The sequence below is a fragment of the Cebidichthys violaceus genome, unplaced genomic scaffold (assembly GCF_023349555.1).
Source record: "Cebidichthys violaceus isolate CVI_PGR_0920_01 unplaced genomic scaffold, fCebVio1.0.p SCAF_31, whole genome shotgun sequence".
Classification (NCBI taxonomy): domain Eukaryota; kingdom Metazoa; phylum Chordata; class Actinopteri; order Perciformes; family Stichaeidae; genus Cebidichthys; species Cebidichthys violaceus.
Window position 1 is genome coordinate 655,723 of NW_027176495.1, and position 13,634 is coordinate 669,356.

The 13,634-nt window shown below is 41.6% G+C and overlaps 2 protein-coding genes and 3 non-coding genes across 7 annotated transcripts; 3 read left to right on the forward strand and 2 right to left on the reverse strand.

The window, feature by feature from the left end:
* The first annotated feature begins 669 nt into the window (after window positions 1–669).
* On the forward strand, window positions 670–833 carry LOC137882418 (U1 spliceosomal RNA). Its single transcript, XR_011103950.1, has one exon. It is a non-coding gene; the product is annotated as a U1 spliceosomal RNA (small nuclear RNA).
* A 1,693-nt stretch (window positions 834–2,526) lies between these two features.
* On the forward strand, window positions 2,527–2,690 carry LOC137882419 (U1 spliceosomal RNA). The gene has a single exon (XR_011103951.1). It is a non-coding gene; the product is annotated as a U1 spliceosomal RNA (small nuclear RNA).
* A 1,924-nt stretch (window positions 2,691–4,614) lies between these two features.
* LOC137882414 (U1 spliceosomal RNA) lies at window positions 4,615–4,778 on the forward strand. The gene has a single exon (XR_011103946.1). It is a non-coding gene; the product is annotated as a U1 spliceosomal RNA (small nuclear RNA).
* Window positions 4,779–5,025: 247 nt separating this feature from the next.
* Window positions 5,026–6,704, reverse strand: gtf2h5 (general transcription factor IIH, polypeptide 5). Of its 2 annotated transcripts, none has more exons than XM_068724550.1 (3): window positions 6,665–6,704; window positions 6,146–6,231; window positions 5,026–6,030 (listed from the first exon to the last, which is right to left on the reverse strand). In XM_068724550.1, the coding sequence occupies exons 2-3, from the start codon at window positions 6,178–6,180 to the stop codon at window positions 5,850–5,852; spliced, it is 216 nt and encodes a 71-aa protein (XP_068580651.1). In that variant the 5' UTR covers window positions 6,181–6,231; window positions 6,665–6,704; the 3' UTR covers window positions 5,026–5,849. The 2 variants fall into 2 exon arrangements, with proteins under 2 accessions (XP_068580651.1, XP_068580650.1); XM_068724549.1 differs by having other exon boundaries at window positions 6,593–6,681.
* A 312-nt stretch (window positions 6,705–7,016) lies between these two features.
* On the reverse strand, window positions 7,017–13,415 carry serac1 (serine active site containing 1). 2 transcript variants are annotated; one of them, XM_068724686.1, is made up of 18 exons: window positions 13,378–13,415; window positions 13,165–13,235; window positions 12,422–12,516; window positions 12,260–12,296; window positions 12,025–12,167; window positions 11,479–11,568; window positions 10,735–10,866; window positions 10,526–10,647; window positions 10,297–10,425; window positions 10,072–10,185; window positions 9,510–9,672; window positions 9,173–9,323; window positions 8,926–9,067; window positions 8,576–8,676; window positions 8,314–8,411; window positions 7,989–8,171; window positions 7,742–7,885; window positions 7,017–7,603 (listed from the first exon to the last, which is right to left on the reverse strand). In XM_068724686.1, the coding sequence occupies exons 3-18, from the start codon at window positions 12,513–12,515 to the stop codon at window positions 7,467–7,469; spliced, it is 1,980 nt and encodes a 659-aa protein (XP_068580787.1). In that variant the 5' UTR covers window position 12,516; window positions 13,165–13,235; window positions 13,378–13,415; the 3' UTR covers window positions 7,017–7,466. The 2 variants fall into 2 exon arrangements, with proteins under 2 accessions (XP_068580787.1, XP_068580786.1); XM_068724685.1 differs by lacking the exon at window positions 13,378–13,415 and having other exon boundaries at window positions 13,165–13,350.
* Window positions 13,416–13,634: the final 219 nt, after the last annotated feature.

Below are 13,634 nucleotides of genomic sequence, written 5' to 3' on the forward strand. Positions count from 1 at the left end.
TTCCTCCGCTCGCCATGACGTTAACCGTTAAATGCTTTTAAGCTGCTCCGTTCACGTGAACACACTCCTGCTTTATATCTGTTCACTGACACTCTGCATAGACATTTAGAGATGTAGTACCTGAAAACGTATGTGAACTCTTAGTGCTGTTAGTAACAAACAGTAGAAGCACATAGATAGTTTAACAAACAGCATTCACCCTCCAGACCGATAGGGGGCAGCAGCAGACATGTCAGCTTTCCCACCAGCAGCGAACAAAGAAACAGGAAGTGCTTGAAATGTTAGAAAACAAATGTGTGTTTTTATACTTTTCCTCTGAATTTTAGATGTGAATCAAATGAGGTTTGGTTGCATTATGATTTAGCTTCATCTCATTTGAAGTTGTGGTTGAGTTGTTACTCATTTACCGAAGTAAAATAGACAACACTGGTGGTTTTAGGTTGACTATTGATATGGAAATACACTAGTGCATGGTGGGATATGCAGTATTTCTTCTCAAGTTAAATGTTCATCATCAGTTCAAGACTTCGTACCAAAATGTGTTGTTTTGGTGTTAAATTCTTTTAAATGATCACCTGCTTTCTAATCTCAGGGTTTTTAAATGTTTAACACCGTCACTTTGCTTGGTGTGTCTCTGAATGACTTGTCTGTCTCCAATGTGTACAACTCATACTTACCTGGCAAGGGAGATACCATGATCAAGAAGGTGGTTCACCCAGGGCGAGGCTTAGCCATTGCACTCCGGTTGAGCTGACCTCTGCGAATTTCCCAAATGTGGAAATCTCGATTGCATAATTTCTGGTAGTGGGGGACTGCGTTCGCGCTCTCCCCTGATCAAAGTGTTTAAAGATAATATATATTCAATATGCATGAGGAAGTCCTGGTGACTCACATCTGACTCTGCTTAACTTAATGTTATTCAGAACATAATTAAATAGAAGTTGTTGACCGTTGGAAGCTGTGATATGTAGATAAATATCACGTGAGATGTGAGGGTAACTGGTCGGTAGTCATTGAGGTCAGATGGGGTCATCTTCTTTGGTACAGGACAAGGCACTACATCTTCCACAGCACCGGGACTTCCTCCTGCTTCAGGCTCAGGTTGAAGAGATGTTGCAGGACATCAGACAGCTGAGTGGCACAGGTCTTGAGGACCCTGGGACTGATGCCATCAGGGTCCTGCAGCTTTGTCTTGGTGGAGTGTCTCCAGCTGTCTCCTAACCTGGCCAGCCGTCACAGAGAGAGGGGGGAGGAGGAGACAGATGAGGGCTGTGAATTAAACCTGTTGAAGAAACAGTTTAGCTCGTTGGCTCTCTCCAGGGAGCCCCCTGTTTGTCTCCCTCCAGCCTTGAAGCCAGTTATCTGCTTCATCTCGGTCCACACCTTTCTCACATTGTTCTGCTGGAGTTTGGCTTCCAGCTTCCTCCTGTAGGAGTCCTTGCACTCCCTGAGCTTCACCTTCAGGTCGCGCTGAACTCTCCTGAGCTCGTCCCTGTCCCCAGAACTGAAAGCTGCTTTCTTCTTGTTAAGAAGAGCTTTCAGGTCACTGGTGATCCATGGCTTGTTGTTGGGGAAGCAGCGTAAAGTCTGGGATGGTATGGCGGTTTGTTCACCGTGGCACTGGTACTGTATGCATCCTTAGCATTAGCATACAAACGGTCCAGAGTGTTATTGTTCCTTGTGGGGCAGTCAACATACTGGTGAAAAGTTGTTAGTGTTAGTTAGTGTAACTTAGTGTTAGTTGTTGTTAGTGTTAGTTTAAATACAACTTCTAATGTATGTTTGGTACCGATTAGTGATTAAATCTATCTGTATATCCATAAGACATCACTATGCTTCATAGTTAATTTTCAGGCCAGCTAATTCTTCAAAAGTGAGAATCCTCTGCTTATTTTCTGCTGCTGCTGTTGTTTCCCAGTCTGCTTTCTGTATGACGTATGAAAGCAAATACTCTTAATATGTAAGCACTTCATTTTCTGTAATCTAAATGAACTCTTAGTTAGTAACAAACAGTAGAAGCACATAGATAGATGTGTGTTTAATAAACAGCATTCACCCTCCAGACCGATAGGGGGCAGTAGCAGACATGACAGCTTTCCCACCAGCAGCGAACAAAGAAACAGGAAGTGCTTGAAATGTTGGAAAACAAATGTGTGTTTTTATACTTTTCCTCTGAATTTTAGATGTAAATCAAACGAGGTTTGGTTGCATTATGATTTAGCTTCATCTCGTTTGAAGTTGTGGTTGAGTTGTTACTCATTTACCGAAGTAAAATAGACAACATTGGTGGTTTTAGGTTGACTATTGATATGGAAATACACTAGTGCATGGTGGGATATGCAGTATTTCTTCTCAAGTTAAATGTTCATCATCATTTCAAGACTTCGTACCAAAATGTGTTGTTTTGGTGTTAAATTCTTTTAAATGATCACCTGCTTTCTAATCTCAGGGTTTTTAAATGTGTAACACCGTCACTTTGCTTGGTGTGTCTCTGAATGACTTGTCTGTCTCCAATGTGTACAACTCATACTTACCTGGCAAGGGAGATACCATGATCAAGAAGGTGGTTCACCCAGGGCGAGGCTTAGCCATTGCACTCCGGTTGAGCTGACCTCTGCGAATTTCCCAAATGTGGAAATCTCGATTGCATAATTTCTGGTAGTGGGGGACTGCGTTCGCGCTCTCCCCTGATCAAAGTGTTTAAAGATAAAACTTAATCTAAACTCTTAAAGAAGTCCTAGTGACTCTCTGAATCTTTTAAAGCTTCTTATTAGCAGAACATATTTAGATAGCAGATGTTGATTGTTTGGAAGCTGTGTTAGTTTAATTATAAGTATGAATCAAAGTCATTTGAGTTGTGTCCCACTGCTAAGGATGTTAATGTGATCGTGTTGTTCTCTCACTCAGTGTTGGTCTGTGTATTTTATATCTTCAGTGATGTCCTACTACTGTTGAATCATCTCCTAATAACCTCTTTATGACGCCACAGCTACGGTTATTATTTGTTTTGTGTAAAAACCTCATATCCACATAACACTGAAACAATTTACAAGTTGTTGTTGTTGTTGTTGTTGTTGTTGTTGTTGTGCCTTGGCCCCCGTCGCTGACAGACCAGGATGGTGGTGCTTCATATGTGTGGAGTTGCTCGATGTGTTGTTGTCGTGAGTCTTTCTCGTTGAACAATGCCTCCATACGTAACGGTTTTGTCCACAACCCTTATCCCGTCATTATCAGTAACAGGGAAGCCAAACATGCGTCTTAAATGGCGGCGGGGGATTCTGAACTTCCTCCGCTCGCCATGACGTTAACCGTTAAATGCTTTTAAGCTGCTCCGTTCACGTGAACACACTCCTGCTTTATATCTGTTCACTGACACTCTGCATAGACATTTAGAGACGTAGTACCTGAAAACGTATGAGCGGCAGTACAACTTTATTTCACACTATGATGATTAAACTGTAAAAAAATATCTGTGGTTCACATGTGTGCTGAACTGTGTGAGGTGATCCGTTACTCCACTAGTTATATGGTTATGTTAGGTGATTGCACTACTGCAGCTAACCCTAACCCTGTCTACTCCTTCAATTAGACATTTGTTTTGAATCAGATACTATTCAAACAGCTTTGACTTATTAATGAATTATCTTTGAAATTGTGTTGTTCATTGCTGCTGTACAACTTTTATTTTGAAAACACAAATACTGAAAGGGTAAATGGTTCTCATGGGTTTAATATCGATGGTTTAACTGTATCGTTACTAAGATGGATATTTTGATGATTTTTTTCCATGTTTCCAATATTGAAATAAGCAACGTTTCTTGAGCACAATACACAGAGTACAGCGTACTATATAATGTACTGTGAGCTGCTGATATTTCAGGCTAAGTGCAGTTTCCTGCATATTTTCCGCCACCAGAGGGAGACAGAGATCAATTTATCTTTGTGAAAACATTAACGCTGAAAGTTCTTCATTTTGTTAATTTTCATCCACACACATTATAAATATCTATACTATATATTTTTACCTTAACAGTTCTACCTCCATTAAAGATATAAAAAGGATTTTAAGGTAACGTTACTCTTTCGTAGTGCTTATGCGTATTGGTCAGTAACACATCAAGTGACCAGAAATAGCTTTGTTCACCCTCCAGACCGATAGGGGGCAGTAGCAGACATGTCAGCTTTCCCACCAGCAGCGAACAAAGAAACAGGAAGTGCTTGAAATGTTGGAAAACAAATGTGTGTTTTTATACTTTTCCTCTGAATTTTAGATGTGAATCAAACGAGGTTTGGTTGCATTATGATTTAGCTTCATCTCGTTTGAAGTTGTGGTTGAGTTGTTACTCATTTACCGAAGTAAAATAGACAACATTGGTGGTTTTAGGTTGACTATTGATATGGAAATACACTAGTGCATTGTGGGATATGCAGTATTTCTTCTCAAGTTAAATGTTCATCATCATTTAAAGACTTCGTACCAAAATGTGTTGTTTTGGTGTTAAATTCTTTTAAATGATCACCTGCTTTCTAATCTCAGGGTTTTTAAATGTGTAACACCGTCACTTTGCTTGGTGTGTCTCTGAATGACTTGTCTGTCTCCAATGTGTACAACTCATACTTACCTGGCAAGGGAGATACCATGATCAAGAAGGTGGTTCACCCAGGGCGAGGCTTAGCCATTGCACTCCGGTTGAGCTGACCTCTGCGAATTTCCCAAATGTGGAAATCTCGATTGCATAATTTCTGGTAGTGGGGGACTGCGTTCGCGCTCTCCCCTGATCAAAGTGTTTAAAGATAAAATATAATCTAAACTCATGAGATCCTGGTGACTCTGAATCTATTTAACCTTTGTGGTAGCAGAACATATTTAAATAGTAGAAGTTGATTGATGGGAAGCTGTATTAGTTTAATTGTGAGTATTAATCAAAGCCTTATAAGTTGCCGCACTACTAAAGAAGTTAATGTGAGTGTTATACCCTCACACTTATTTAGTTAATTCAGAAGGACTGCGTTTCCACTCTCAGCTCAGAATCAGAACCATTTATTGCCAAGAAAGTTTTCACCTGCAAGGAATTGATTCACAATCATTTATGCTTCCTGTCTGAACAGATCGATGTACCAGAAGTTGAATTGACTTGTTGCTATACTGTGATGATTAAGTGTTCCTTTACATTTTTTGAGCATTGTTTATTAAATAGATTTTTGGAATAGGGGCTTGCTCTGTGCACTCAACGCCTCAACTTGGCATTGCAGTACTTCCAAGAACGATGCACCTCTTATGACTGAAAATAAAACTTCAAAGTATTTTTGGAAACCTGGAACAAACCAAGAAGACATTTTGAGTGTCACTTGGACCCATCAACATGTTTTACTGGACATCACATAGACGAGCTTCATAGCAGCAAAACTATTCAACATTCTCGAGAGACTGAGGATATTTAAATGTGACTGTCTCAGGCAAAAAATGAAGTTAGAATAAAACGGGTTATTCACTGTATTTTCCTGTCTGTAGAATATTTGAAATTACATTTAGATCATCATGTAGCAAGTAATGGCCCTGAGAAAAGGATGACTTATCATGGTCATCAAACATGAAGTGATGTTTTGGGGTTAAATGCCAATTTAAACCAAGATCAAGAAACAATGAAATGCATTAAACAAATTTCCTGAATGGACATAATTGAAAGACAGCAAGGTCAATTAAGGTCACAGTTTTTACTTTTTTCTTCCAACAAAAAAAGCAAATGCATCATTTCAGTCTGCAGTTAAAACATTGCAGACAAATGTTAATTTAAGGACAAACTAAAAAAAACCACAGCCATAAGTCCAAGAAGTGAGACTTCTTTGTGTTATTTCTGCGTGACGGTGAATGAATTCTGGTCCATTAACTCGCCAACTCTCTCCTGCAGGGTCTGGACCACCTCTGCCAGGATGAAGACATGCGTGTCGTCCAGGTCCTTGAGGATGAACTTCTTTCCCAGGGCCATCTTCTCATCCAGGTAGAGGAGGAACTGCTTCATGGCAGGATCACTGGTCCAGAGAGCAGAGGGAACAGCTTCAGAAATCATTACATTCTGCACACATGCAAGGATTAATGCACTCCAGTTAACTGCATTCTAATAAATATGAGTTTTATTTTCCTTACCATTCAACAAGGACGCCTTTGTGTACGTTCACCATGTTTACACGTGCAGAGAAATCAGCAGTCGATGCAAATAAAATCCTCAAAACCTGCAGCACAATAAACAAAGGTGTGTTACTGTCCTGGACAGAAGCACGACAAGCTAACGGAGGCAGACAGACCGAGAACAGTAACTTACAGTCACGAAGCACAGACCAACGTTTAAAAGTATTTTTCTTTAACGAGACAGCATGCTTAACATAAATTAACGTTGCCTCCGAAAACAAAAACAGCATTAGCGGTTAACGTGACGTAGCGTTAGTGTTTAAAGAAGCTGCTAGCGTTAGCTTTTGATTTGAGACCGGTTAGCTATCTAAGCTAGCTCTGACGTTAGTTCAAAGCTACGTTACATGACACCGCGGCTATTCTGCTAAGTACTGCGGTTTTAAGATAGTGAACGGAATACGCTACCAGTAAAGATGAGATACGTGGTCGTATTTAAGCGAAGGAGTTGAGGAGGACAAGAGACGAACTTCCACCAACCTGATAGCTGCTGTTCCTGGTTTCTAGGCGTTGTGGTGACGTACGGTCTGTAGCGAGGGACAATCTTCAGCGATGCCAAAATTGCGCATGTGGCATAAATCGATTTATTTAAATATCGTAAGTTATTATTACCATTAATTCTAAAAAACGATACTGTATTTAACAATGATGATGAAACGGGTTTAATGTTGTGGTGGGTAAATGATATAAAAGTCCAGTATTACCATAAATCAGTCATGTTCACTGATTTACAACATTCCCCACAGTAGTCTAATGCATCCGGATTTACACAAAAAACATTGAATGATATACAGTATGTATTGCAAAGATGTACAACACAGACAAGTCTGACTCCAACTTCATATAATTTATTCATTATCAGCATTGCTAGAGGCAATTAGAACTACAAATACGTGGAGATTTAAACCCATAGCCTGGTGAGTCCTGTACAAATAAATACAGCAACCTGAATTACATTAACACAGGTCCGTTTGAGGTCAAGTTCAGGAAGGAATATGTTTGGCAGTGAATATGACTGACATACTGCAGTTAGAATAAAATACATAAATTACAAAATAAAAACTTTAAAAAAAAAAAAAAAAAAAATTGAATGATCTTTAAAATTCTGACTCACTAAGTGAGAGAGACCAATGTAAGGGGATGACTAGGAGAACAGAAGTTGTCACCACAACTGACCCTAACTCCAAATCATATTATGATGGGGGGGGTCAGTGGTCAGTGGTCTCCCTCATTTCAAGTAAACAGTAGGTTTCATCAGTGTGTTCAGCTTCATATATGTTAGTCAGTGGCTGATGTAGCTCTGCAGGGCTTCCAGGATGAACTGAAGGCTGCGCTTGTAAAGAAACGAGTCCTTCTTCTCTGGCTTGCAGATGTTGAGATGATCCGTGTCGACCTCGATGAGCTCTCCGATGCCGAGATCTGAAACCAAACCAGAGCAGGCTCAAGGTAAGCGCTAAAAGAACAAGACACGCTGCTTTATGATCTATGCTCTTCATATTCAAGCTATGAATCACAGATGAACCTGTCTCATTTCACATGTGCAGCATCGTGACATACTTGCGGACTGCGTTGGGACCACCAGTATCTTGATCATGGGACCAATGTTTGTTGGCAGCGTCTCTGCAAAGCTCAGCACCTTGAATTCCTTTTCTTTGGCCATGTTCAGGAAGTTCTCGTTGAGGTTGCGCAGGGCCGGCGAGTCTTTAGAAGCACATTTGGACGACAACTCACGATAGATATTGAACAATTTCTATGAAACACAGACAGACAGTCGTGGACCTCATAATTCATTTCAAACACTTACCTTTACAAAGTTCTCTGACTTCCACAGAGGGAAAGAGAAGATATCTGACATTGACCGAGTACTCGGCCATAAAGGTGCCGTGGTGAGGAACACTATAGAACATAATTCCCTTGGTGTTCTTTAACAGTTCATGCATATCTGGGTCTTCTGCGGCATCTAGCAGCATTTTCTTCACAAGCAATCCTGATAGAAAAATACAACAGACAATGAGCACAACTTTTACAGTAGATGCATATAATCACATGTAGGTCCCGGTGTGAAATCATTTGTTTTTCATGGATTTGAGTACAAATGTGAAGTGGAAAGGAAAGTTCTGACAGAATACCTCCCATACTGTGGGCTACCCAGACCACAGGCCTCTCTCCAACCCCCGCCAGTTTTAACTTCTTTAGTAGCTCTCGACTTCTGTAGGCCAACGACTTCCTGAAGAGACCAACGCAAAGAATGATTCAACAGTTCACAAATACTGGAACATTAAGGATAATTAAACATTTCATTTAATTTCATCAAGAATTGAAGGAACCAACGTCACTTGCACATTGGTACAATATTTCATACTTAAACACTAGAAACTACAGATTGCTCACCTCTGATTCTCAGCGGGACACTTGGCCATCCAGTCACTGAGGTGACTGTCATACTCCACTGACAGCACTCTCAGATTTGGACAGTCGGCAGCCAACCACGACTGTCAATACAAGAGGACATAATAACAAAGAAGAACAGTGAGAGATGATTCATCTTTTTAGGATTAATCAATGTCTTCGTGAAACCTCACGTTTAATGAAAAAAAACACTAGTGAGTCTCCTTTTATAGCCAGAAAGACCAATCCATGGTTGTTTTGATATAAAAATGTCGGAGGAGAAACATGGAAAGGCACTTAATGGTGATCCACAGTACTCCACAGTGATTATAGGAACACGGTGAATTCTTCACCTTTGGCCAGCACTCTGTGTAGTCCTCCCTGCTTTCTGCCTCCTCCTCTTCCTCCGATGCGTCGCGGTCCTTCTGCCTCCACGTCTTAAAAGCTGCCCCGAGAATCCCATGGATGAAGAGCACGTCTGCTTTGATTGGCTGGCTGGAAATCGACACATTGTCAAGTGTTGGTTTACACACAACATCACATTGGAACTATATACTTTATCAAAAGTATTGTAACAAGAAGAATGAATCGTTTTCCTACTTGCCACGTGTTTGCGGGTGCAGGATATAGACGCCGTCTTGGTATTTCTCTTTCACCATCTCTCTATCCAGGTTGGCCAGAGCGCGGGCCGCATGAGACGCCTGCATGACATGAGGAGACTGCATCATCTCAGCCAGTGCCGACACCCAGCCTGAAGGTGGGAAGGAAGGAAGACAATGTATTGGATGTATTATAATCTGTTGGTGTGATTTCACAAACATATGTGAACGAGGATGAGTATTTGAAGACTTCTTAATGGTGAATATGTAATCTATAGATGAAACACTATTACACATAACTAGACTCCATGGGACAATCGGATGAGTTGCAGATTTACCAGACTGGGATATGGCCAGGTGAACGCTCTCATTGAGCGCCAAATTTCCTATGATACGAACAATGTTCCTCTGAATCTTCAGGGAGTCTCTACGAAGCTGATAAACCCTCTGGAGGAGCTGCAGACCACCGCTGGCGACTATGTGGTCACAGTGGCTCTGGACCTGCAAAACCGGATGCGTTTCAGTAAGTTCACAACATTTATTCACCTTCAATCAGGATCAACCCGTCTTAACGGGAGTTCAGGAGTTATTGCACTGAGATTTTTGTCCGGGTGTGAACCAAATTAACCGATGAGGTTATCCTGTTTTCTGTTCGGAAAACTATGAAATCTAATTAAGTTCAGTGTGCCGTGTATACAATAAAAACACTCTTCTATAAATACTTGCATGATGACAAGAATCCCTCCAACCTTTTAAATGTTAGGGAAAGATCAACAGGATTTGCTGTTGAATGCAGTTCTGTGCTGTGTTTAACCGATAATTATGATTAGTTCAATAAAGGGAATCGGACAACTTCCCCCAAGACTAGGTCACGTGTAGATGCGTAATGGCTATCATTACCTTTGAGTGCTGTACTAGTGCCTGTAGGCAGAAGGATTCCACCTTCTCAGAGGGAACAGAGGTGAGGCTCTGGGCGTAAGGCAGCCCATTACCTCCAAAACACCACAGGCCGCCCTGCAACATAGGAGAGCGTATGTGTCAGGATGGGGATTTAAAAAGGGAGTCACTTTCCAAACGACTGTAATCAGTCGTGCACGCGGGAGTCCATCACTCCGTCTGAGTTACCCGTTGTGCCGCCAAGGACTGGGTGCTCTCTCTGAGGGCCAGTGAGGTGAAGTACTGAACACATTTGTCCACCTCAGACTGAGGCAGAGACGCCAGCAGCTGCCTCAGTCCATCCTCCGCCGACAAACCCTGTGAAGACGTCGAACCATCTTATTCATCACCTTATTGATGTGAATCGCATGTAAACGATCAATAGTGTTGAATAGCTAGTGTTGGTGGAGATGCTTACATCCTCCAGGTCAGGCAGTGCAGGGGAGCGCAGGAAGAATCGAAGGTCTACCCGAGGAGTCCTGGCCAGGCCCACTGCTGTCCGCTGGTCTACAACCTGGGCTGCTGTCTGGTACTGGTAGTCTGCATTATGGACATCAGGTGTGAACTAATCCCGCCTCAGGCTTACAGTGAACCTGAAGTGATGTGCAACAGTCTTGCGTATCTTACCGCGCCAGTGGTGATTTTCTGCAAGCTCCTGAATGGCTTGTAGTCTGATGGCTTTATTGGCTGACATCGTCCTCTTCAGTAGGACCCATAACGCCACCTCATGTGGGTCTGCGTCAACGTGGCTGAAGTGCTCTATGACAGACCAATAGAAAGCTCACCGACCAGCTGAACGTTTCCAGAATGAGGTGGATAAACAAATACTGCCGAAGGCACTTCAAACTATATTTACCACGACTAACTACCAGTCTCCACACTACCACTGTCAGAACACTTCAACAGCTAAGACGTTACAAACCTTGTGGTTTCAAAACTGGTGTCATCAACTTGGCAGCTTTTTATTTTTAAAAAAAGTCAAAAAGTTGATTTATTCGTTCATGAAAAATATGTCACATTTCTATAATTTCAAAAAAATCTGCATTTACAGTTAAAAGTCATGCGTGATTAATACAGAGGTAATATAAGGCGAACAAAACAACAATGTATGTGTATTACAGCACACTATGCACATTAATACACAAACCATGAGACATCAAAACAGGATGTGCATGTACAAAGCAGGTGTTTCCTTTTAGCCTTAATGTGCACACGCCACATAAAAATGAGTCGCTACTGTAGTTTTATGAGAATACATATCTGTTCCTCTATTAGCGGCAACTTCTGCTTTCCAGTCTTAGAAACAGGAGAAGCAGTACTGTGGCTCAAACTGAGAAATGTAAGATATAACGACAACTTTTGGTTTCTTACCGTCTAGTGATTGCAGCAAAACCCGAGATGACATTTCCAGAAACCGCCTGGCTGCTTTATGAAGTTCTCTCCTTGCTTTGTGCGTAAGCCCTAGACACACAATGTGGAAAAAAAAATACTACAATGACCTAGAAAATTTGATTTTTTCATTTCTCTAAAAACTCTACCAAGGTAACAGAAGCTATTTAGTCCTGTTTGCTCATTTATATCTCAGTATAGGTGATCGTTTCCATTAAATAGGAGAACCTTGACCGGTGGAAGTGAGATCAGTCAACGGGCTGACCCAAACATTCAGGCAACAGAGATAGTAGAGAGGGGAAGGAAAGACTGGAAGTAGTGACAACAGACGTCACTGGGCACCTGGACATGGCAAACTCAGTATCATTCTGCGCTCATACAAGAAAGAAATAAAGCCATTCAGCATATTCCAGATGTTATCTAGCTGGTCTGGGAAGTCCAAAAGCAAAACATCTGAACTAGAGCGAAATCACAAAATGGTCTTATTCTACATACACAAGATCATTTCCCAATTTGGACATTCGGTACCTGCAGTGAGGTTCTCCTTTTCATCTGAGGGAGTGGCTTTCAGATAGATGTAAGACTTGTACTTCTCCTGAAGGATCGCACTGGTGTCAACGGTCACCGCCTTGTTCAAGGCCACCACTTCGTACGTGATAAAAAGACAGCCCCTACAGAAAGGTAATGGGTAAGCTGTGGCTCCACAGTGAGAGATCTTTTCACACAAGTCCAGGATCAAAGTAATGTAAACACTGTAACTCACCCAGTGACAACTGCACCAGTTACTTTAGCAACCTTCCCTAAATGTCAACAGAAAAGAGATCCATTGAAAGATGGTTGAATCTATGTATTCAAGAGCACTGCTACAAGCTGGCACAATAAGCGGTTTACACGCGTAGGTCAATTATGTCTCATAATAACTTACTTAAATGTTTCCACTGAAGCACTTTCCTCACTCCAGGCGGCCCAGCTGTGCTCAGTCTCCGACAGCGGATGAGTCGCAGAGCTGCACCAGACATCCTGCAGGTCACGCAGTATGTTGGAGACACGTTAACAACGACTAACTACCTGACACTAGACACGTGCATACACCGTAGAGTCACACGTTAGGCCAGTGACACTTAAAGCTAAGGCGTATTTAACGTAAAGCACGTCACTGTACGTTATATAATGAACGGTCAAAGTTACGATGCACAGCGACCTATGATCGAGACTCTATCGCCTAAACAACCGACAGTAGCGACATTTAACCAACTTGTAACAATAATTGATGCCTTAACGTTAATAGTCAACTAACTTATGTAGCTAGCTAGCTAATAAGTAATCAAATGACGTAACGTTGCAAGTCCTCTAGCTAACATTAGCTACAGTTAGCTAACTCGGAATGACAACTAAGCCAGTTGCGACCGCTACCTCAGCTATCAGTCAGTCGGTATGAGTCCATCATTCAGCTTTATGTCGACGTTAAACTAAATCAAGCTATGTGACACTCATGACGAACACTCAGGTTAAACCGTAACAACGGGACAAGCTAAATGACCCGCTAGCTAACACTAACTTACTCAAGGTTTAACGTTAGCTTCTGGCAAACGTTACATTTGTAAAGCTAACTGTTAGCTACCCAGCTGAACCACTACGTTCGTTATCATTGTTGAACACCGACGTTACCTTTTTGTATTTATCGACAAACTTCCAAAGGACTACAGTAATGTCCTCCGCGGTTACAGCGCCCCGGTGTTCTGAAACACAACGAAAACATGTCTCACAAATAACACGTCATCTTTGGAGACTTAACGCCGTCAGAAATATGTGTGTTACGTTATTATGTTTAGTCAACCTGCAATATAATATCTGTGATGATGTGTGTTTGCTGTCCCGTACCAAACTTAAGCATGGTGTACCGGGGTACCATACCAGGAAACCGTTAGACAGGATGTAAAGACATCTGTGCTCATAAAGGGGGTGGACAAAATAATGAATACAAGAAACACCTGTGATCCAATACCGCAACAATACAACAAACTATTGTAAAGATTATAATGTTCAGAGAATGACTGATTTACACGAGCCTGTAGTTTGCGCTGGTGTGTTAAATTCCATTATATTGCGTATTTCTTTTGATAGTTCCATTATTGTCC

Bases quoted from the DNA above. Each gene is read 5' to 3' on its own strand.
- gtf2h5 (XM_068724550.1), bottom strand. From the start codon at position 6,180: ATGGTGAACGTACACAAAGGCGTCCTTGTTGAATG. The intron at 6,031-6,145 runs GTAAGGAAAATA...TCTCTGGACCAG, and splicing joins AAAGGCGTCCTTGTTGAATG to TGATCCTGCCATGAAGCAGT.
- serac1 (XM_068724686.1), bottom strand. From the start codon at position 12,515: ATGTCTGGTGCAGCTCTGCGACTCATCCGCTGTCGGAGACTGAGCACA. The intron at 8,677-8,925 runs GTGAAGAATTCA...TTGTATTGACAG, and splicing joins ACACAGAGTGCTGGCCAAAG to TCGTGGTTGGCTGCCGACTG. The intron at 8,172-8,313 runs GTATTCTGTCAG...TTTTTCTATCAG, and splicing joins GGTAGCCCACAGTATGGGAG to GATTGCTTGTGAAGAAAATG.